This window comes from Bos mutus, chromosome 1, assembly GCF_027580195.1.
Source record: "Bos mutus isolate GX-2022 chromosome 1, NWIPB_WYAK_1.1, whole genome shotgun sequence".
NCBI classification, from domain to species: Eukaryota; Metazoa; Chordata; class Mammalia; order Artiodactyla; family Bovidae; genus Bos; species Bos mutus.
In genome coordinates this window covers 44,080,274-44,104,063 of record NC_091617.1, presented here as the reverse complement: position 1 = coordinate 44,104,063, position 23,790 = coordinate 44,080,274, and the positions used below count along the sequence as shown (strand labels likewise).

Below are 23,790 nucleotides of genomic sequence, written 5' to 3'. Positions count from 1 at the left end.
ATTAGAAGTAATTATTAATATAATACTAAAAGCAAATTTACCAATTGTTGACATCTATATCGTTTTTTAAAATTTATTTATTTTTAATTGAAGGATAATTGCTTTACAATATTTTGTCAGTTTCTGCCATACATCAACATTAATCAGCCATAGGTATACATATGTCCCCTCCCTCTTGATCCTCCCTTCCTAGAAATCTATATATTTAAATTATTTTATGGGCTCAATCTGAAATTCAAAGATAAGTGTAACAAACATTTTCATACTAATTACTAAGGAAAGAAAAATACATAACCAAGTGAAAGGTGGTGATTCTCTTGTTAAAAAAATGTAATATATTTCAAGCAATTGTGATATCCCTTGATGGGTATATAACTGATATTTTTACTCTTCCCAGTTCAATAGCACAGTTATTTTTTGTAGCCACATCTCTTCTGTAAATTATAATGAAATATTTAAGACATAAAAAACATAAAAATTAAGACATTATGTATCTATTGACATATCACTGGAAGTAAGGACCAATATAATTGAAGCTCCTCTTTTACCTCTGAGCTCTTATCAAGAAGCTAGAAATAACTATGTAAAGAACAGAATAATGAATACTTGAATAAGTGTAATATATGTGGGCAGAGGCAATTTAGATTCGGCAAATGGAAAGCTGGTCTCAATAATCTCTTAGAATAAAGCAAAGAAAGGCTTTGGAAGGAGCAATACATGTAATTTATTTAGTGCTTCAAAGAGTACTTGACACATATAGAAATAAATATCTAAATAAAATGTGAACATTTTCTCAGTTTCATTATTGGCAGAAGTTCAATCAAACACTTGCATAAAAAAGCTAGAGTTAGTTACTGAGATATCCGGTTCTGCAGGAAGTGAATGATGACCCACAGGAAGGTATGAGAGGCAAGAGGACTGGTCAGATAAAAATCAATACTAACTAAGAGCTGTTAAAACATTTAGGGAAATCACATGGCACAGTGGGCTCTAAGCTGTCAGGAAAGGAGTCCATGAATTTAAAGGGCTACTTTTAGAAGATATTACCCAATCTGGCATTAAAATCACGTATGTCATCAAAATCCTGGATATCATCAGAATGCATATCAGAAATAAAAAATATCATTTGCTCCTTTATTCTTGGAAAGCTTTTGTGCAAAAAACATTGTTACACTTCAGGAAAGGTATGCTGAAGCTAGAGAATGTTCCAAGATGAAAAACTAAAATATTCAAATAGGTGAAGGACTACTAACTGGACAGACTCAACTGCATTTCTACCTAGAAAGATGAAGTCTCAAAGTAGATATGGTATAAATCCACAGTCTAGCTAATCTTTAAAATTGAGATAAATTATGTAACTGAGAGAACAGATCTCAACTTGGTCAAACTCCAGGAGATGGAGGGGGCCTCAAGAATAAATCAATTGAAGAATAATTAAAAGGAATTTACTACTGATCTATATTTTAGTTTTTAGGAAAATTGGAATTATGTGTTAACACCCAAAACTCTGAACACTGGCACCATGAAAGGGAGCCAATGCCTTCAACAAAATCTTCCCTGATGCCTCTTTCAGGGATCTAAAATTAGTTGGAGAGATGATAGGTATGATCCCGCGGCGCAATTCATATGCCTAGACAGAGGAGATGCTTGGGAAAGCACATACCATTTAGAGTGTCCTTATCACATACTTGCAAGGAAGATCCATATCTTCCCACAGGAATTCTGTTAAAAGTAAACCTCCCATACGTACTGTTTTCACAGAAATTAACTGTAATGGAAAGAAAAAATATTTTTCAATCATAAATTCATCATCATCAAAAATTTTTCATTATTAATTTTCATCATTTTTCTTTCTGAATTTCAAACCAGATTAAAGCCAAAGTTCAAATCCTATACAGTGTAATTTGAAGGGTAACAGAAGGCTTTTAGGCCTCACTGACCACCCAGCAACCTCATATTTTCTTATCTACTTAAGTTACTACCATTACAGTAACTAGTACATTATATAACAGGTTCAGTTAAAATGTGCACAATATATAACTCAGTATAGGTAGGATGTGATCACTAACACATCAGAAAGGATAGTGTATTACATTAGTTGGAACCTTGAAAATCAAAGATATAGAGCCTACAGTGGCAAAGGGATCGAGGGTGGAGGTTAAAGCAAACAGCCAAAGGCATGGGTTTCTGTGGGGTACCCTGGCTGTTCAGAATGTTGTAAATTATAGGAGTGAGTTCTAAGGCTCTGAATCCTTAGCAGGCAGCATGAAGTGTATAGAGTTCTGGGAAGCACACTGCAGATCAAGAAGTGCTTTTAACTTTGATTCTGAGATACCATTGAGTGAAGTCAAGCCACTGATTTAATAATATCTCTCCAAGAGAAAGACAGAAAAAACAAAAACTTCACCTAAGTAGATATTTGGACAAGTAGATGCATCTTGACTTCAGAAAAGTTAAATATGTTAGAATTATGATATTTGAAATGGTGTAACATGGCATATTCGGAGAAGGCAAAGGCACCCTACTCCAGTACTCTGGCATGGAAAATCCCATGGATGGAGGAGCCTGGTGGGCTGCAGTCCATGGGGTCGCTAAGAGTCAGACACGACTAAGCGACTTCCCTTTCACTTCTCACTTTCATGCATTGGAGAAGAAAATGGCAACCCACTCCAGTGTTCTTGCCTGGAGAATCCCAGGGACAGTGGGGCCTGGTGGGCTGCCGTCTATGGGGTCGCACAGAGTCGGACACGACTGAAGCAACTTAGCAGCAGCAGCAACATGGCATATTACCATTTGAAAGGACCTGGGAAAACCATATTACCCATTGCCCTATAGTAGACACTGCAGTCAGAAAGAAGAGCAACCATTAGTTTTACAGAGAAACTTGACAGTTGGAAAATAAAGGCAGTGTACTGAACATACAGGTAAATAGCACAAGAAAACTCAGTTTTTACTCTTCAGCTAATAAACACATCTTAAATTCGTGATCATTATGCCCATTGTTACTATGGCAATTGACAGGAACTTTGAGAAGCTTTGCTGCTGTCCTTAGAAACGTAAGATTCACCTAAATCTCACACCCTAGTATTATCCCAAGTAACTTACTGATTGTACATCTCAGTCCTTTCCACTCTTCTGGACAAATGCATCTGCCATTTTGCCGGGTTCCACCATTCTTGCAGAACTCTATAGGGGTGCTTGACGTAGAGGTAACTGTTCCTAAAGAAACAATAAATAACAGAATAGTGTATGAACTGGCTGATTAGTTTCCTTTTTGGGGTCTGTGGCCTTTGATTTCTATATGTAAAATCACTATGTTTGAAGACCACTGCTGAAAAATATTCTTTGTAATATGATCAAAAAAAAAAAAAAAAACCACAGAATTTACACAGGATATACAATGCTTACTAGATGCTATGGATACCAAAAAAAAAAACAAACCATATTTCAAAGATATAACACCCTGTCCAAGGAGATTTGAATCTACTGAAGGAAACAGGAGGTTATGTCAATAGATTAGATAGATATAGTCAAAACATGTCAATGCAGATTTACAAGTGCTATAAGAACTCAGAAGAGAGATGAAAACAGAGGCAGACCATCCAGGAAAGACTGGTAACTATTCCAGAGAAGAGCGGATGTTAGCATCAGGTTTTAAGACTAAATCTAGAAAAGTCAGATAAAATGCAGGCAGGATACAAAGAACAAAAAATTCAAAAACATGGAAAGTTCTAATGTGTCCAAGTACAGAGAAAAGCCTAACACATCAGGAGCATTGGTTCTTTGTGGATCAGCAGCAGAACATAAGTGGCACTGTGAGCAGCTTTATAGACCAAGCCAAAAAGAGTTAATCCTGCAGGAGCCTGGGGCAAGGGGCTGGGGCGGGGGAGGTCTTAAAACAAGGGAGTAACATCATAAGGAATGTTTTTTAGGAAGACCCCTCAAGCAGTATGGGAAATGACTGAGGCTGGGAGGCAAAGGAGACCAGCTAAATGAGAACCTGATCTAAAACAGTGGCTCTAAGGAAGTTAGGGATCAATCAACTCAGGAGCACTCCTGAGACAGGATTTGGATCTAGTGAATGGTTATTTTGAGCTGAGGACACTGGGACTCTAAACCAAAAGACAGGGTGGATGGTGAACAAATTAACCAAGCTTAAGAATACAGGAGGCAGAGTTCTGGTCCAATAATGATGGAGTCGATGGTACCATATTAATCACCCTACAGGTGACAGTTTAAAACTCTGGACAAAAACTTTAAATTAAGTAACTGACGACATTGGACAGCAATAAAAAACAGAGAGAAACTGAAGTCTATGGCAAGTTTAGAGTTCCCCTGCTAAGGGCACTACCCAGTCTGTATAGCAGGAGTGGCTGAAACACCAGCAGAAAGCTACAGTCTTAATGGGTGAAAGTATGAAGATCTGGGGTTACCACACAACTGGAAATTGAAGGGAGACAGCCCAGAAAGGAAGGAGCTATATAAAAGGGAGACACGAAGTCTGGCTGTAAATTCCCCTCAAATCTGAAGAAAACATATATTTTAAAAAATAAACAGAGTTTCTAGGACATGTGGGAAAATATCAAGAAGTCTAACCTATAAGCAAATACAGTCCCAGAAAGGGACATGAGAAGGAATAGAGCAGATAAATATCTGAAGGAATAATGGTCGAAACTTCTTAAACTTGATCCAAGAAATTCAGTAAAGCCACAAGCAAAATAAACACGGGGGAAACCACATTTAGACACATCGTGGTAAAACTGCTAAAACTCAAAAATAAGGAGAAAATCCTGAAAGCATCCAACCACCAGTCCGGACAGTTTTACTGCTGAGTTAGGGTAGAAATAATACCCATCTTACATAAATTCTTTTGGAAAATAGAGAAAGGGAGAAACTTCCCAAATGATATTATAAAGCCAGGATAATCCTGATACCAAAATCTGACAAAAACACCTTAAAGGAAAAAAAATTACAGACCGATAAACTTCATTTATCGGAGAAGGCAATGGCACCCCACTCCAGTACTCTTGCCTGGAAAATCCCATGGATGGAGGAGCCTGGAAGGCTGCAGTCCATGGGGTTGCTGAGGGTCGGACATGACTGAGCGACTTCACTTTGACTTTTCACTTTCATCCATTGGACAAGGAAATGGCAACCCACTCCAGTGTTCTTGCCTGGAGAATCCCAGGGACGAGAGAGCCTGGTGGGCTGCGGTCTATGGGGTCGCACAGAGTCGGACATGACTGAAGTGACTTAGCAGTAGCAGCAGCAAACTTCATTTATACAGATGCCAAAACCTTTTTGAAAAGTAGCAAATCAAATCCAGCAGTATATAAAAGTGACAATCCATCATGACAAAGTGAGATTTATACCAGGAGTGCAAAGTTGGTTTAACAGTAGAAAATCAATTATTTAATTCACTATGTGATAGAACAGAGGGGAAAGACAATATAGTCATTTCAATAATCATAAATTCAAAAATCATTTCAATAAAGGTGGCAAAAAACACCTGACATATTTTCTTAACCTCTAAGCAAATAAGGAATAAAAGGGAACTTCTTCAAACTGATAAAACAATCATCTATGAAGAACCTGCCTCTAACATCATACTTAATAGTGTAATATTAGATGCTTTTTGGACTTTCTGGGTGGACCAATGGTGAAGAATCCTCCTGGCAATGCAGGAGATGAAGGTTTGATTCCTGGGTCAGGGAGATCCCTTGGACTAAGAAATAACAATCCACTCCAGTATTCTTGCCTGGAAAATCTGGACAGAAGAGCCTGGAGGGCTGCAGTCCTTAGGGTCACAGCAGGACACACCTGAGCATGCCTGCACATTGAATACTTTCACCCCTGAGATTGACAGAAATAGTTTAATATAACTGCTATAACCACTTTTATTCAACATTGTGCTGAAGATGCTGACCAGTGATATGAGTATGAAAAAGGAATAAAAACCATAAAGAAAGGGAGAAGTAGAACTGTCTTCTGTTGCAGATGATATCATCAAATACATAGAAAATCCTAAGGTGTCTCAAAAAGAAACACTACTAGAATAAGCAATCCCACTGCTGGGCATACACACCGAGGAAACCAGAATTGAAAGAGACACGTGTACCCCAGTGTTCATCGCAGCCCTGTTTATAATAGCCAGGACATGGAAGCAACCTAGATGTCCATCAGCAGACAAATGGATAAGAAAGCTGTGGTACATATACACAATGGGGTATTACTCAGCCATTAAAAAGAATGCATTTGAATCAGTTCTAATGAGGTGGATGAAACTGGAGCCTATTATACAGAGTGAAGTAAGCCAGAGAGAAAAACACCAATACAGGATACCAATGCATATATACTGAATTTAGAAAGATGGTAATGATAACCCTGTATGAGAGACAGCAAGAGACACAGATGTATAGAACAGTCTTTTGGACTCTGTGGGAGAGGGCAAGGGTGGGATGATTTGGGAGAATGGCATTGAAACATGTATAATATCATATGTGAAATGAATCACCAGTCCAGGTTCGATGCATGATACAGGATGCTAGGGGCTGGTGCACTGGGATGACCCAGAGGGATGACATGGGGAGGGAGGTGGGAGTGGGGTTCAGGATGGGGAACACGTGTACACCTGTGGCGGATTCATGTTGATGTATGGCAAAACCAATACAATATTGTAAAGTAATTAACCTCCAATTAAAATAAATAAATTTATATTAAAAAAGCAAAAAAAAAATAAATGAAGTTATATTTATTTCCACATGCTAGCATTAAATGTAGAGAAGGAAATGGCAATCCACTCCAGTGTTCTTGCCTGGAGAATCCCAGGGACGGGGGAGCCTGGTGGGCTGTCGTCTCTGGGGTCACACAGAGTCAGACACGACTGAAGCGACTTGGCAGCAGCATTAAATAATTGGAAAATAAAATTATTAAATCATCTTCATTCAAATTAGCTTAAAACTCATAAAATTTTTGGAAATAAATTTAACAAAATGTGTGCAAGACATCAGTACTGAAAGAAATTTTAAAGGGTCTAAATAAGGGGCCTCCCTGGTGGCTTAATAGTAAAGAATCCACCTGCCAATGTAGGAGACATGGGTTCCACCCGTGGTCTGGGAAGATCCCACATGCTATGGAACAACTAAGCCCGTGGGCCACAACTACTGAGCCCACACTCTAGAGCCCATGCTCAGCAACAAGAGAAGCCACCACAATGAGAAGCCCATGCATCACAACCAGAGAGTTAGCCCCAGCTCACTGCAACTAGAGTGCAACGTGAGTGTTGCTCATGCAGCAACAAAGACCCAGAAAAGCCAAGAAACAAACAAATAAAATTGTATGTTAAAAATATCTAAATAAGTGGAAATATAGACCATGTATGTGTCAAATACTCATAGTTGTTCAAGAGTCAATTGTCCTCAAATTGATAAAGCCAAAATCTAAAACAAAAGAACTTTTTTTTGTAGAAAGTGACAAACTGATCTCAAGATGTTATGGAGGGCTTCCCAGGTGGTCCAGTAGTTAAGACTCTGCACTCCCAATGCAGGGGGCCTGGGTTCGATCCCTGGTCAGGGAATCTGGATCCCACATGTAGCAACTAAGATCCAGTGCAGTCAAATAAAATTTTTTTTAATATTATGGAAATGTAAAAGACCTGGAAAAGCCAAAACAAACAGGGAACTGTACTCAATACTCTGTAATGGCCTATATGGGAAAAGAATCTTTAAAAAAAAAAGTGGATATTTGTATATAACTGATTCACTTGGCTGTATGTCTGAAACTAACACAACACTGTAAATCAACTAAAGTCCAAAAAAAATTAAAACAACAAAACAAAGAGTTGGATCACTGACATTACTAATTTTATGATTTATTATACAGCTATAGCAATCAAAACATTATGAGATCATCATAAAAACAGCCAAACACACCACTGAAATAGAATAAACAGTTTAGAAATAGATAAAATATATATAGTTGGTTGATTCTTTGAAAAGATCCCAAGGCAATTTGGTTGGAAAAGGAAAAATGTTTCAACAAATAGTGCTAGACTAACTGGATAATATACCACGCTCAAATGTCAGGGCTTCCCTGGCGGCTCAGTGGTAAACAATTCGCCTGCCAATGCAGGAGACACAAGTTCCATCCCTGATCCAGGAAGATCCCACATGCTGCAGAGCAGCTAAGCCCATGCACCGCAGCTACTGAGCTTGTTTTCTAGAGCCAGGGAGCCACAATGATCGAAGCCTGTGAGCTCTAGAACCTGTGCTCCACAGCGAGGGAAGCTACCACAATGTGAAGCCCACGCACCACAACGAGAGAGCAGCCCCAGCTCGCTGCAACCAGAGAAAAGCCTGAACAGCAATGAAGAGCCAGCACAGCTGAAAATAAATAAAAATTAATATTTTAAAAAAACTGGAGCCTATTATACAGAGTGAAGTAAGCCAGAAAGAAAAACACCAATACAGTATACTAACGCATATATATGGAATTTAGAAAGATTGTAACAATAACCCTGTGTACGAGACAGCAAAAGAGACACTGATGTATAGAACAGTCTTATGGACTCTGTGGGAGAGGGAGAGGGTGGGAAGATTTGGGAAAATGGCATTGAAACATGTAAAATATCATGTATGAAACGAGTTGCCAGTCCAGGTTCGATGCACGATACTGGATGCTTGGGGCTAATGCACTGGGACGACCCAGAGGGAGGGTATGGGGAGGGAGGAGGGAGGAGGGTTCAGGATGGGGAACACATGTATACCTGTGGCGGATTCATTTTGATATTTGGCAAAACTAATACAATTATGTAAAGTTGAAAAATAAAATAAAATTAAAAAAAAATAAAAAAACACAATACGAGATGGACCTGAGACACAAAAGCTAAAACTACAAAGCTTCCCTGGGAAAACAGGAGATGAATATCTCCACAACTTTAGGACAAAGATTTTTACTTAAAGAAGATGTAAAAAGCACTAAACATAAAAGAAAAAAATATTGATAAACTGTACTTAAAATACTGCTCATCAAAACACACCATTAAGATAATAAAAATAGAAGCTACAGACTGGGAGAAAATATTTGCAGTACTTCTCTGTCAAAGAAAGTGTTGCTATAACTATAAATTAGGACTGTAAATTGTAGACAGTACACATTATTAGTAACACAAACAACCCACTTTTTTAAATGGGTAAAAGACTTGAATACATACTTCATAAAAGAAGATATACGGAAGGGCACTAATCACATGAAAGTGATCAGCATATTAGTCATCAGAGAAATGCAAAGTAAAACCACAGTGAAATATCATCTCACACCCAACTAGAATGGCTAAAATTACAAAAGGATGATGCCAAATGTTAAGGATGTGAAACAACTGGAACTCTAGCAAACTGCTGCTAAGAATTTCAGATGGTACGACCATTTTGGAAAGCTGTTTGGTACTAACATGAAGCTAAATAAAGATACACATACATATGATGAGAAATTCCATGCCTACATAAATATGCAAAATAAAGGAAATATATGTCCACAAAGAGACTAGAATGTTTCTAACACCTGCAGTAAATGCAGTCAATCATATGCCACCTTTAGGACTGAAGCACTCACTCCTCCAGCTTTGAGTAAGTTAAGTAACTAAGTGTTAGTCACTCAGTCGTGCCCTACTCATTGCGACCCCATGGACTACAGCCCACCAGGCTCCTTTGTCCATGAGATTTTCCAGGCAAGGATACTGGAGTGGGTTGTCATTTCCTTATGTTCCCAACCAAGGGATTGAACCCGGATCTCCTGCACTGCAGGCAGATTCTTTACTGACTGAGCTACCCCCAGCTTTGAGGGATGTTGACAACTAAGAAAACAGCTGAATCCTTTTCTAGGAATTGCCCTCAACTGAAGAGAATCAGCTCATACAAGAGCCTTATGACACATGCCATGACTAGTCAATGCTAGGGAATAAAGTCTCATTCCCCAGCCTCAATGCCTCAAAGAAAGTATTTTCCAAAGACAGCTGTACTACATGTTCCATCTCATTCACTCTTCTTGTAATGATGACACTTCTCCATCGATAAGCAGGTTTATGGTCTCTCCTTGGATCCAGAGGAATTTTGTATCTGTCTTGACTAACACAGTGTGAGAAATGTGCTGTGTGACTTCCAGATGGGATCATAAAAGGTGGTTTGGCCTCCACCTAGCTCTTTCTCACTCAGAGGGAGATGCTTTAGAAGCCTTGAGCCTATAGGATACTTGTAAGAAGCCTGGCTACTCTGAAGCTTCCATGCTGGAGATATCAAGTGGGGAACTACACAGACACAGGAAAGCTGGAGGAGCTTCAGCTGTTTCAACTTTCTGAGTCTTCCCAGCCCAGGCACTGCACATGGGTGGAGAAGCATTTAGGTGATCCCAGCTCCAGCCACCATCTGAGGGCAACTTTATGAGACATCCTAATCCAGAACTACATAGGCAGGCTGCTTCCAAATTCTGAATTCTGACAGATAATAAATAATTGTGGCTTTAAGCCACTAGGTTTCGGGGTGATTTCTTCTGCAGCAAGATAGCTAATACACAGAGGGCAACTCTGAAGGGCCAGCCCAGCTCCCACTGTGTTGCAGTTCAGTTTCTTCTTTCACCCAATCCTGCCTGTCATTCCCCATGAGTACTGATCCCTACACCACCTGTTGAAATTTTTAATATAGTAAAACTAAAACCTTCAACTCAGAATTTGTTTCCCAGGGAATCCAATCTCAGAAGTTTTCAGGTTTTTAAAATTTTTTTAATTTTTTGGCCACACTGTGGCTTGTAGGATTTTAGTTGCCTGACCAAGGATCACCCCAGGCCCCATGTAATCCTAACCACCAGACTGCCAGGGAAATCACTCGGAAGTTTTATTTATTGTAGTCAAAAGGGAAAAAAAAAAAGGAAACCACCATCAACAGCAGACTGAATAAATGAATTATAGTATATCCATATAATAGACTATTCATTGTTTAGTAATAAAAAGATATACAACATCAATGAATCTTAAAAACATGTTAACAAGAGTATTCAGACATAAAAGAGTAAATCTTATATGGTTCTTTTTTGAAGTTCAAGGATAACAATTAATCTACGGTGATACAATCAGAACAGTGTTTGCCTAAAGGGTGGGAAGTAGTGGTGGGAAGACTGACTGGCAAGGAACACCTACAGCTACTATAAATAGAAAACACAGCCTAACATAAAACCTCACATTAAAGGCACCTCAATCTCTTTTACCTAATACATCATGTCAGATTCTCAACTAAAAATTACAGGGCATGCTGATAGGCAAAAAATGACTGAAGGGACAAGCCAACCATCAGAACCAGATTTATAGACAGCAGAGATTCTGGAATTATCAGACCAGGAATTAAAGATAATTATTATTAATATACTAAGAGCTTTAATGAAAAAATAGGCAATCTTTAAGAACAAGGAGGTAATATAATCAGATAAATGGAAATTCTAAGCAAGAATCAAAAAGAAATGCTGTAATCAAAAAACACTGACAGAAATGAAGAATTCCTTTGCTGGGTTCATCAGTAGACTGATAAGAATCAGTGCGCTTGAAGAATTCAGTAGAAGCTTCCCAAACTAAAAAGAGGAAAAAAAAAAAAAACTGTGAAAAATAGAATATCTAAGAACTATGGGACAAAAGGTATAACATATATATAACGGGAATAGGAGAAGGAGTGGTGGTGGTTTAGTCGCTAAGTCATCTCTGACTTTGCAACCCCATGGACTGGCCTGCCAGGCTGGTCTGTTCATGGGATTCTCCAGGCAAGAATGCTGGAGTGGGTTGCCATTTCCTTCTCCAGGGAAATCTTCCCAACCCAAGAATTGAACCCAGGTCTCCTGCATTGCAAACAGATTCTTTACCGAGTGAGCTATAAGGGAAGTCCAACAGAAGTAGAGGAAAGAGCAAAAAGAACTGAAAAGACATTTTAAGTTTTGATGGCTGAGACTATTCCAAAATAAATGACAGACACCAAATCACAGAATCAGCAGTCTCAGAGTCAGAGAACACACTAACTCAGATAAAAGTTAAAAATAAAACAAAACCCTATACTTAGGCACCTCCTATTCAAACAGCAAAAAATCAAAGACAAAAAGATCATTTCAGAAGAAGTCAAAAGGGAGAAAAATACCTATAAAGCAACAAGTATAAAAGCTATACTGGAACTCTTCTCAGAAATCATGCAAGCAAAAAACGAGTAGAGTTAAATATTTAGTGCTGAATGAAAACAACAAAATATTCTGCATCCAAATAATTATCCTTTAAAAGTAAAGAAGAAAGACATTCTCAGACAGAAAAATTTAGGGAGTTCATCACCAGAAGACTTACCTTGCAAGAAATGTTAAAGGAAATTTATTCAGAGAGAAGGAAATGATACAGGTCAGAAACTCAGATCTACATAAGAAGAGAATTAGAGAAGGAATAAATGAAGGTAAAATAAGTCTTTCAGTTTTTTTTATTCTTAATCGATCTGATAACAGTTTGTTCAAAATAATAATAATAATGATACATGAGATGATTAAAGCTTATGGACAAATGAAATGAATGACAAGAAATGTTATAAAGAAAGAGAATGAGGAATTGGGAAGATCTGCTATAAGGTGGTGGCATTACTCATGGGACTATATATTATTACTAGAAAGTGAATTTAGATTAATCATAAATATATATTGCAAACTTTAGGATGCTCCTAGGCATTCACCCAAATAAGTGTAAACTTGTCCCCACACAAAAAGCAGCACCTGAATGTTTATAACAATGGTATATATAATCACCTAAAACTGGAAGCAAATTAGATGACCTTCATGAATAGATTAAAAAAAAATAACACCTGTGGAATATCCATACAATGGCATATTATTTAGCCATAAAAAGAAATGATCTATGAAGCCCACAAAAGATATGGAGGAATATTAAACATGTTTAGCTAAGTGAAAGGAGCCAGTCTACATACAGTATGATTTCAAATATATCATTCTGGAAAAGCCAAAACTACAGAGACAGTAAAGAAATCAGGGGTTGGGGAAGGGAGGGTAGGATGAATAGGTGAAATGAACTGGATTTTCAGGGCAGTAAACTATTCTGTATGATCCTGTAACAGTGACTATCTGTCATTATGTATTTGTCAAAATCCACACAACACTATAACAGAAGAGTGAACCATAATGTCACCTATATATTAATAATCATGTGTCAACATTGGCTTGTCTATTGAAACAAAAGCAACACATCAGTGTAAGATATTAATAAGGGAAACTATAGAGGGGGTGGGGTGATGAGAGAGAGAGACAGTAAATGGGAACTTTCTGCTTAATTTTTCCATAAACCTAAAACTGCTCTAAAAACCACTACAATATTATAAAGTAATTAGCCTCCAATTAAAATAAATAAATTAAAAATAAAAAAAATAAAAATAAAAATAGTTTTTTTTTTTTTAAAGAGATATGGATTCTGATCTCAAACAGCTTACAATCTAGCAAGAGAAATTTAACTGAAACTGTTATGTGAAAAACTTCTGTGTAACCAAGGAAATGTGAAAATCTTTTTAAATTATAAAATATTTAAAATATGCAAGGTATAGGAAATAACAAGACATCTCTAGCTACCATATCCTGGTTTAAAAGAGTAACTTTCTCTCAGATTTGCTTCAGACATTAGGGCTTCCCTGATAGCTTAGTCGGTAAAGAATCCGCCTGCAATGGAGGAGACCCTGGTTTGATTCCTGGGTCGGGAAGATCCCCTAGAGGAGGGATAGACTTCCCACTCCAGTATTCTTGGACTTCCCTGTGCTTCAGCTGGTAAAGAATCCGCCTGCAATGTGGGAGGCCTGGGTTTGATCCTTGGTTGGGAAGATCCCCTGGAAAAGGGAAAGGTTATCCACTCCACTATTCTGGCCCGGAGAATTCCATGGATTGTGTATGAGCAATGAAACTTTATAGAAAGAGCTGAAACCCTTTGAGTTCCTTTATATTAATATTTCTTCACCCCCACCTACATATAACACTATTCTGAAATTATCTTCCCTGTCACAGTTTATATTATAAATATATCTAAGATAGTCAGTATGTAGCATTCGCATGTAATTTCTTAATTTTAAAAAAACCTAATAACTTTTAATGGTTACAGTTCTATTCTTGTTTTGTCTCTTCATTTTGGAGTAAATTTTAGTCATTTACATTTCTTTAAGAAAACTGCCACTTGACCAAAGTATCCTACCAAAGTAGGATAAGGTTTTCCATGGTATTTGCTTATGAGTTTCCTCACTAGTTTCTGTGTTTTTTTTTCAAATCACTGTCTTATTTTAATATATATTTTATTAGGTAATATTTCAGAGTTGAAATATAAAAATAACACTTATCCCCATCCACAAATATACACAAGTAATTTCTACTTATTTTTTCCAATCTTTCTTTTCACAAGGATAAGCAAATATGAATCTATAGTCTTATTTTTTCCCCCGTTTTCTGTAGCTTGCTCTTACACTTAATGAATGTCAAAATCTTTTCACGTGGTTCAGAGAACTTCCACATCTTCCTTTACAGTTGCATTATATTCCATTATCTGATTGTGTCCTAACTTACTTAACCCCTTATCGATGGCACTTTCGTTGTTTTCAGTTGTTGCTTCAAAATTGCATTCTACACATTTTACTTCACCCATTGTACAAATCCATTTGTAGAATCAATTTCCAGACATGAAATTACTGAGCCAAAGAGTACACATTCGCATCTTGAAAGTAATTATCATCTCGCCGCAGGAGTGGTACTAATTTGTACTTTCGCCAGCAACACAACCCTATGTGAGGTCTGGGACAAAGTACAATGAAGACCTACCTACCATTTATACAAAAGGAAAAGGAAAACTCTATTCTAATGCCGTGATAAAATACCTTCATAAGGACCTGAAAATCCAGGTCTGAATTCAGAAACCGTGGGTTCCTCGGAGCCCTACCTCAGAAGGGCGGTGGGGCAGCTGCCCCTTCTTGCCTCCTGTCCGTCCTGCCCCACATTCAGGCAGCCTTGCGCTCACACAGGCGGACACTCCAGGCCACACCGGCAAGCTCTTCTCACACCACACTGTGAACAGCCTCCCCTCACAGTCAGGGGAGCCGGAGCAGCATGGTTGGCCCCAGAGTGGATGACGAGAAAGGGAGGCACAGTCCCAGACGCGGGGCAGGGCTTCTGAGGGCCCGGAAGCTGACGAGGCGTGCAAGGGTTAGAACTAGTCTTAAGGAATCTACTGAAATATATATATATATATTTTTTTTTTTTTAAATTTATCTTTCCGGAAAACTAGCTTCTGGTTTTGTTGATCTCAGCTCTTGTTTCTTTGATTTCCATTCTATTAATTTGTTCTTATTTTCATTACTGTGTAACATAGTTTAGAATTTACTCTTTTTTTAACTTCTAAAGTTAGAATGCTTATTATTTCACTGTCTTGATTTTTAATATATACCTAAAGCTATGTCATTCTAACTGCATTTTTATTTTATTGGAATATAATTGCTTTACAATGTTGTTTCTCCTGTAGAACAATGTGAATCAGCTGTATATAGACATACATTCCCCTCCATGTTGAGGCTCCCTCCCACCCCTCCCCATCCTATCCCTCTAGGTCACACAGAGCACCAAGCCCAGCTCTGAGCTCCGTGTGTTATGCAGCAGCTTCCCACTAGCTATTTTACACGTGGTAGTATATATGTCAATGCTACTCTCTCAATTTGTCCCACCCTCTCCTACATCTTCTGTGTCTTCATCAGTTCAATTCAGCTTAGTTCAGTCACTCAGTTGTGTCCAACTCTTTGTGACCCCGTGGACTACAGCACGCCAGGCCTCTCTGTCCATCACCAACTCCCAGAGTTTACTCAAACTCATGTCCATTGAGTTGGTGATGCCATCCAACCATCTCATCCTCTGTCATCCCCTTCTCCTCCTGCCTTCAATCTTTCCCAGCATCAGAGTCTTTTCCAATGACTTAGCTTTTTGCATCAGGTGGCCAAAATATTGGAGTTTCAACTTCAACATCAGTCCTTCCAATGAACACCCAGGACTGATTTCCTTTAGGATGGACTGGTTGGATCTCCTTGCAGTCCAAGGGACTCTCAAGCGTCTTCTCCAACACCACAGTTCAAAAGCATCAATTCTTCTGTGCTCAGCTTCCTTTATAGTCCAACTCTCACATCCATACATGACCACTGGAAAAACCATAGCCTTGACTAGATGGATCGTTATTGACAAAGTAGTGTCTCTGCTTTTTAATATGCTGTCTAGGTTGGTCATAACTTTCCTTCCAAGGAGTAAGCGTTTTTTAATTTGTGTTCTATTGTCTGCCTCTCTATTCTCACCCTGTTGACAGGTTCATCTATACCATCTTTCTAGATTGCTCACATGTTAATTAATATTTAATGTTTGATTCCAACTATATTTTTAGCTGTGCACACAGTTGTTATAGAGAGTGCCTCCACTGAAGTTCTGAGTATTTTGTAATTTTCATTTGATTTCTTCTTTGCATCATTTAAAACAGTTTTTTCAACATTTATTTGAATTTTCTTGGTCAGTTTATACGTTACCTTCTAATTGTATTGCATTGTAGTCACAAAACATAATCTATGAAATTGATTCTTTGGTACTCAGTAAGACTTTCTTCTGAAAATAATAAATTAACCTTTTTTTCCTGGCAATTCAAATATGTAAAATCTACTGTCCAGTTTGTTAGATATAGTTTTCAAATTTATGAACCTTTATTCATTTTCTCTACTTGATCTGTCAGTTTCTAACAGGAAAGCATTACTTTCAACCAACCAAATTGTAAATTTATCTGAATAAGCTTGCCTGTTTTGTTTTATATATTATGAATCTGTGTTTTTGATATAGGCAGATGGTTGGGCTTCCCAGGTGGCTTAGCAGTAAAGAATCCACCTGCAATGCAGGAGACATAGGTTGGACCCTGGTCCAGGAAAGTCCCATATACTACCGGGCAACTAAGCCCATATGCCACAATTATTGAGATTGTGCTCTAGAGCCCAAGACCTGTAACTACTGAGTCCAAGTGCTGTGTCTACTGAAACCTGCATGCCCTAGAGCCCGCGCTGCACAAGAAGAGAAGCCACTGCACTGAGAAACCCAGGCACTGCAACTAGAGAAAAGCCCAGCCAGCAATGAAGACCCTACACAGCCAAAAATAAAATAAGGAAAATTATTAAATAAAAAAGAATACTACTTAATAGTGGTATTTTTCTTTTCTCATTTTCTTTTATAACTCCAGTGAGATAATAACATTTCCTTACATTCTTTTAAATTGTGATAAGTAATACTTCCAGAAATTCTAGCCCTATTTTTATACCTTAATGCACATTATGGAAAATTAAATACTGGACATATGTGACACATTTCATGCTGCTTTGAAAAGTAGCAAAAAATACTTAAAATTCCAAATGGAAAATATGAATTCAATTTCTTCTCCTAAACTAGACAAAATTAGAATCTATTTTGAAATGTCTAGTTTGATTAAGTGGGGAAATAAAAATATCTTTTATTTATTAGTCAAAGAAATTCCATCAGGAAACTCTAGTGTCTAGCTCAGAGTCTTTAGGGATTTAAAAATCCAGGGATCTGTCGTTTGTCCCAGACCAGGAATTTGAAATATTTGGGTGAAGATAAAGTTTATTATTAAATGAGAGGACAATGTTTATGAAAGCTTACTCCACAGTGGGGAAAAAAAACTAAAAAACTTAAACAATACACAAAAAGTATAGCCTTTAAGGTGAAATTTGTTCAACATTAACTACCTGGTTACATATTCCAATAAACTAGTTAAATGATTGAATAAAAATTTCTCCTATGGTCTGCTGCTGCTGCTAAGTCACTTCAGTCGTGTCCGACTCTGTGCGACCCCATAGACAGCAGCCCACCAGGCTCCCCCGGCCCTGGGATTCTCCAGGCAAGAACTCTGGAGTGGGTTGCCATTTCCTTCTCCAATGCTTGAAAGTGAAAAGTGAAAGTGAAGTCGCTCAGTCGTGTCTGACCCTCAGCGACCCCATGGACTGCAGCCTTCCAAGCTCCTCCATCCATGGGATTTTCCAGGCAAGAGTACTGAAGTGGGGTGCCATTGCCTTCTCTGCCCCTATGGTCTAGTGAAGTATAAATATTGAAAAACAAAAGCAGAGAGATATGGCAGTTCTTAGAACTGTTTCTGTTTCTATTTGAGCTAGTCAGCTGAAATTTATGATTAAACTTACTGCAGCTCCAGCTTGATAAGCTGAGTTTCAATCCAAAGGTCCAAACTAGATCAAGGGCATCTATTCAAGGTACATATCTGGGAGTGGAGAAAACTGCACTAAATTATCTAAAAATACATACATGAAAAATTTGAGTACCTACAGTGTACTAGATATCATCTTTAAATTGTAAATGTATTAACTAATCCTCATAACAGCCCTATAAGATGGGGTTTATATGTTTATTATATTTATAATACAATTAATAGAATGGAGGTACAGAAATGTTGAAACTGGCTCCAGTTTACTTAGTAAAAACCAGGTAGTCTGGCTGCACAACTTTTTTCCCCTACTCATGTAATTTTTTCGACAACTATTATGTACACACTCTTAGTCACCATGTTATACAACAGATGTTCTTCAATAATATGTGTAATCAAAAACCCATGGGTGAGGTTAAATTCAGAATTCAAAAATCAAGGAAAAATTCACTAAACCAAAGTTCTGGTCTCTTAATTTAAAAAAGTGACTTGTAAAATGGGATCAGCTTCCCTGATAGCTCAGTTGGTAAAGAATCCGCCTGCAATGCAGGAGACCCTGGTTCAATTCCTGGGTCAGGAAGATCCCCTGGAGACAGGAAAGGCTACCCACTCCAGTATTCTGCCCTAGAGAATTCCATAGACAGTCCATGGGATTGCAAAGAGTCAGACACGACTGAGCCACTTTCGCTTTCAATCCTGATGTTAAAACAATGCGTGCCCATCAGCCAATTACATAAGAAAATTTCTTCCTCAAAAAAGCCCTTCCCTTTCATAGGAATTATTTTCTTGATTTAAAAAGCGATTATATGAGGAAGCAAGAAGGGAGATTGGAAAAGGAGCAGAACAGAAGTGTACAACAGCAAGATTAAAACTAAATGAAAGTATAGCTGCCTAAAACCCAATTTCCTCCGTACTGGACTTTTTTTTTTAACCCCCATATGGAGTCTGTCCTCTACAAACAGTCACCTGAGTTTGATTTATTATCAAGTTTGTCTCTTGAGCAAATATGTACTTGAGTGAAATGAAAGCCAAGGCTTTCCAGGTGGCTCAGTGGTAAAGAATCCACCTGCCAAGCAGGAGACTTGGGTTTGATCCCGGGGCTCGGAAAATCCTCTGGAGAAGGAGATGGCTACGTACTCCAGTATTCTTCCCTAGGAAATTCCATGGACAGAGGAGCCTGGTGGGTTACAGTCCATGTGGTTGCAAAAGAGTTGGACAAGACTTAGCAACTAAATAACAACAGCAAAATGAAAGCCAAGTATCTTTAACATGGATATTAAAAAAAAAAAAAAAAACTCCCTCAAAGATACTTGTTAGAATTAAATGAGAGAAGGTATGTGAAGTTTTCAGCATACTACAGTAAAAAAAATTAACTGTAAGTTTTATAATAGTGAAATACATACATTAAAGTTCATTCTATAACCAAGCAACAGCAACTCCTAATTGAAATTTACTTACAGCAGAATTTAAATTTTTTTCTACTTTTTCACACAGAGGCCATTACTTCTTCATGAAAAATAAAAATGAGAGAGACATAATTGCCTAAACATTATATTAAACATAAACCATGGAAATATATTCTGTTTATATTGAAAATAAATTTTGAATGTGATAAAATTAATTTACCCCAAATTGTATATATATGTTTATTTTTTCTAGGGAAGGCATTCATAGTTTTCATCAGTTTCTCAGAGATATCCAAGACGCTCCCCTTAAAAAAATAAGTTTAATAACAATTCACCTTGGGATTTCCCTGGCGGTCCAGTGGTTAAGAATCCACCTTCCAATGCAGGATACATTGGTTCAATCCCTGGCCGGGGAAGTAAGATCCCACGTGCTGCAGGGTAACTAAGCTCGCACATCACAATGACGATCCAATGTAGCCAAAAATTTAAAATAACAAAAACAACAATTCATCTCTATACCCAGTAAAGGGACAAGAGTGAGAGCGTTCGATACTTCCATGAGATGGAATGGGACAGGATAGAAAGCGGTGGCAGAGAAGTGGAGAAAGGAAAGGAGTGAAGTGGAGGAACCAGAACTTCCTAACTAAGGCCATGTCCAACCATTGTGTACAAGGCAAAACAGTAACAGCAAACAGTACCAGTATTTCAATCTTTGTCTTTAGATGAGAACCCCCTTCTTTTCCACTGCTGCTGCTGCTGCTAAGTCACTTCAGTCGTGTCCGACTCTGTGTGACCCCATGGACTGCAGCCTACCAGGCTTCTCTGTCCATGGGATTCTCCAGGCAAAAACACTGGAGTGGGTTGCCATTTCCTTCTTTTCCACTAGGTTTACCCAAAACTGAGGGATGTCCCTTACATAAAAAGCCTTCTTTAAAAAAAATCTGCTAAAGCAAGGAAATGTTTGTCTTTTCTGAAGAGCTGGTATGCTTTTATTGTTAAACATGAGTTCTCTGTTATTATGTTACTTGGATCTATGTTACTTATTATTATGCATTTTTGGCATAGTCCTCAGGAAACACAGGGATATGTTTTGTATTTGTTTTTAGCAACTCATTTGATTTTTATTTACTTTCTAACCTCAGTCTTGTCCTGTTCTTGTAGTGTTTTTGTACTTTGGTCCTTGTTTTACGGCAGATGGTGATTGCAGCCATGAAATTAAAAGACGCTTAGTCCTTGGAAGGAAAGTTATGACCAACCTAGAAAGCATATTCAAAAGCAGAGACATTACTTTGCCAACAAAGGTCCGTCTAGTCAAGGCTATAGTTTTTCCAGTAGTCATGTATGGATGTGAGAGTTGGACTGTGAAGAAAGCTGAGTGCCGAAGAATTGATGCTTTTGAACCGTGGTGTTGGAAAAGACTCTTAAGAGTCCCTTGGACTGCAAGGAGATCCAACCAGTCCATTCTAAAGAAGATCAGCCCTGGGTGTTCATTGGAAGGACTGATGCTGAGGCTGAAACTCCAATACTTTGTCTACTTCATGGGAAGAGCTGACTCATTGGAAAAGACCCTGATGCTGGGAGGGATTAGGGGCAGGAGGAGAAGGGGACGACAGAGGATGAGATGGTTGGATGGCATCACCAACTCGATGGACATGAGTTTGAGTGAACTCCAAGAGTCGGTGATGGACAGGGAGGCCTAGCGTGCTGCGATTCATGGGGTTGCAAAGAGTCGGACACAACTGAGCGACTGAACTGAACTGAACTGAACTGATTGTAGCTGTGGTCTTTGTAAGTTACCACAAATTTCCCTTTAAAAGTAGATATCTTATAAAGGAAGAAAAGACGGGAAGGAGGAAGGAAGGGAGGTGGGAGGGAAGGAAGGGAGGCAGTTCTTAAAAGATTATCCTTTAGATAGGGTCTTATAAATTTAGTAGCCTTAATAGGATAAAACCTGCAGTTCATATATTTTTTTAAAACCTCAAATTATTTTACAAACCTTAAATAAAGAAAAACAAATTTTCATCAAGTTTGAATTTTACTGTTTTTGTTCTGATAAATTTTCTCTTGCTTGTTCTTTAAACCCTACCAATACTGTGTTCTCTAAATATGGTCTTTGGGGGAGAAACACCAGATCTATCAGCTATCACTCCATAAGCAGCCAACATTCATGACTCCTTTTGCTCTCAACAGTGGATCTTTGCAGGTATGCCCTGTGTTCCTGCTGGGTCTCTCAGCCTTCTCCCTGAAATCTTCTGTCTTCACCCACCATTTCATTAGAAACTATCTCTCTCTCTCTATCTCTTTTTAAATAAAAGGGAATGCTCAGAACATCCAGCTTTGAATCCCTTTATGGAAAGGGACTAGCATTAGGATTATGGAAAATCTTTGTTATGAGGTTCTAGGGCTTTCCTTTAACATCATTCTTTGCTTAACACTGCTGCCCTTTACCTCCCTTTCTCAGGGTCAGCTCTACCATGTAACAGGTGACTAACAAATATCTATTGACTAAACAGGAAAATTGTTTTCTAAATGACATTAATTTTTAAGTAGCTTTCAATACCTGAAAAGTAGGAACTTTGTGTGAAAAACATGGTCATTTTATTTACAGTTCTAGTGAGAACATTCCTAAACTTTCTTCTTGAAATGAACTTTCATTCTGCATATGTTTAATTATTTGTGTATGTGTGTGTCCAAAACTATTTTTCTTCCTTAAAAGAAAATGAAAGTGAAAACTCACTCAGTCATGTCTGACTCTTTGCAACCCCATGGACTGTAGCCACTAGGCTCTTCTGTCCAGTGAATTCTCTAGGCAATTCTACTGGAGTGGGTAGCTGTTCCCTTCTCCAGGGGATCTTCCCAGGGATTGAACCCAGGTCAGCCACATTGTAGGCAGATTCTTTACCAGCTGAGCTAGCAGGGAAGTTTGTTAAGCTTGGATTTAGCTTAACAAACCTAAACATGTGCTACTAATGATCTTAATTATTACTCTGCAATTCATTTAATCAGGTGTTAAAGGAGCAGGAAGAGGCCAATTCAACTGGTTGCTCATCACCTTGCGCACTTACACACACACACACACACACATGCACTCACACACTCATGTATATACAACCATATGCTAGCCATAAATTGACCCTTGTCTTTTATATTTCATAAATGATTCTCAGCCTCAGCCTGGACATGGCACTTTCTAGTACTGGTATATCAGGTGGCAGCACAGAGGCTCAACACCTTCTCTTACTCTGAGTTAAAAACAGCAGGACAACATTACCTCTCTGGATCCTGATCACAAGCCTCCAGATGCCCAGTCCCAAAACAACCGCAGTCAGCAGCCCACACACGACGGCCACCAGCACCCTGAGGTTACAGACGTGGCTGGAAGCCATGGGGAATCCAAACCACAAACCAACGTCTGGGTGAAAGACAACTGGCTTCTTTTCTTCTTCAGCCAAGAACTTTAATCAAAAACTCTTCTAGAAAAACCACAATTGCTTCTCTCAGTGTTCTGTCAGTCAGATATCTTCATTAGGATTTTTGATGTTAATCAGGCAGGAAGCAGTTCGAATCACCTAATAAAAGGAACACAGTCTGCTTGCTATTTCCTCATCCTTCACTGAATGGGATCATGCAAAAAATGATTGGTGTTATGAGGAAGAAAGATAGCTCAGGGCAATAAAGGAGAAAGGGAGGGGATAGCTTAACAGAGTCAAAGTGCAAATGTCCTGACAAGCAAAAAGTAGGGAAGAAAAAAAAAGAAAGGAAAAAACAAAAACAGAAAAGTCAGGAAGGCAATGGACCTGGAAGGTCACCTATAGTTTAGCTTCCTCTTTTTTGTTAGGAGCCTCTAGCAGAGGTAGAGGAGAAGGCGGTGGCACCTCACTCCAATACTCTTGCCTGGAAAATCCCATGGATGGAGGGGCCTGGTGGGCTGCAGTCCATGGGGTTGCTAGGAGTCAGACACGACTGAGCAAATTCACTTTCACTTTTCACTTTCATGCACTGGAGAAGGAAATGGCAGCCCACTCCAGTGTTCTTGCCTGGAGAATTCCAGGGACGAGGGAGCCTGGTGGGCTGCCATCTATGGGGTCGCACAGA

General features: G+C 38.5%; 1 protein-coding gene across 1 annotated transcript in view; it reads right to left on the bottom strand.

Moving 5' to 3' along the window:
* ADGRG7 (adhesion G protein-coupled receptor G7) overlaps positions 1-23,213 on the bottom strand; it is a 62,495-nt gene extending 39,282 nt beyond the window's left edge. Inside the window, exons 1-3 of the mRNA XM_005890054.2 lie at positions 22,967-23,213; positions 3,106-3,219; positions 1,664-1,768 (exon numbers count right to left, since the gene is read on the bottom strand). Coding sequence (XP_005890116.2) covers positions 1,664-1,768; positions 3,106-3,219; positions 22,967-23,081 — 334 coding nt within the window. The 5' untranslated portion in view covers positions 23,082-23,213. The remainder of the gene's footprint in view (positions 1-1,663; positions 1,769-3,105; positions 3,220-22,966) is intronic.
* Between the last annotated feature and the right edge of the window lie 577 nt (positions 23,214-23,790).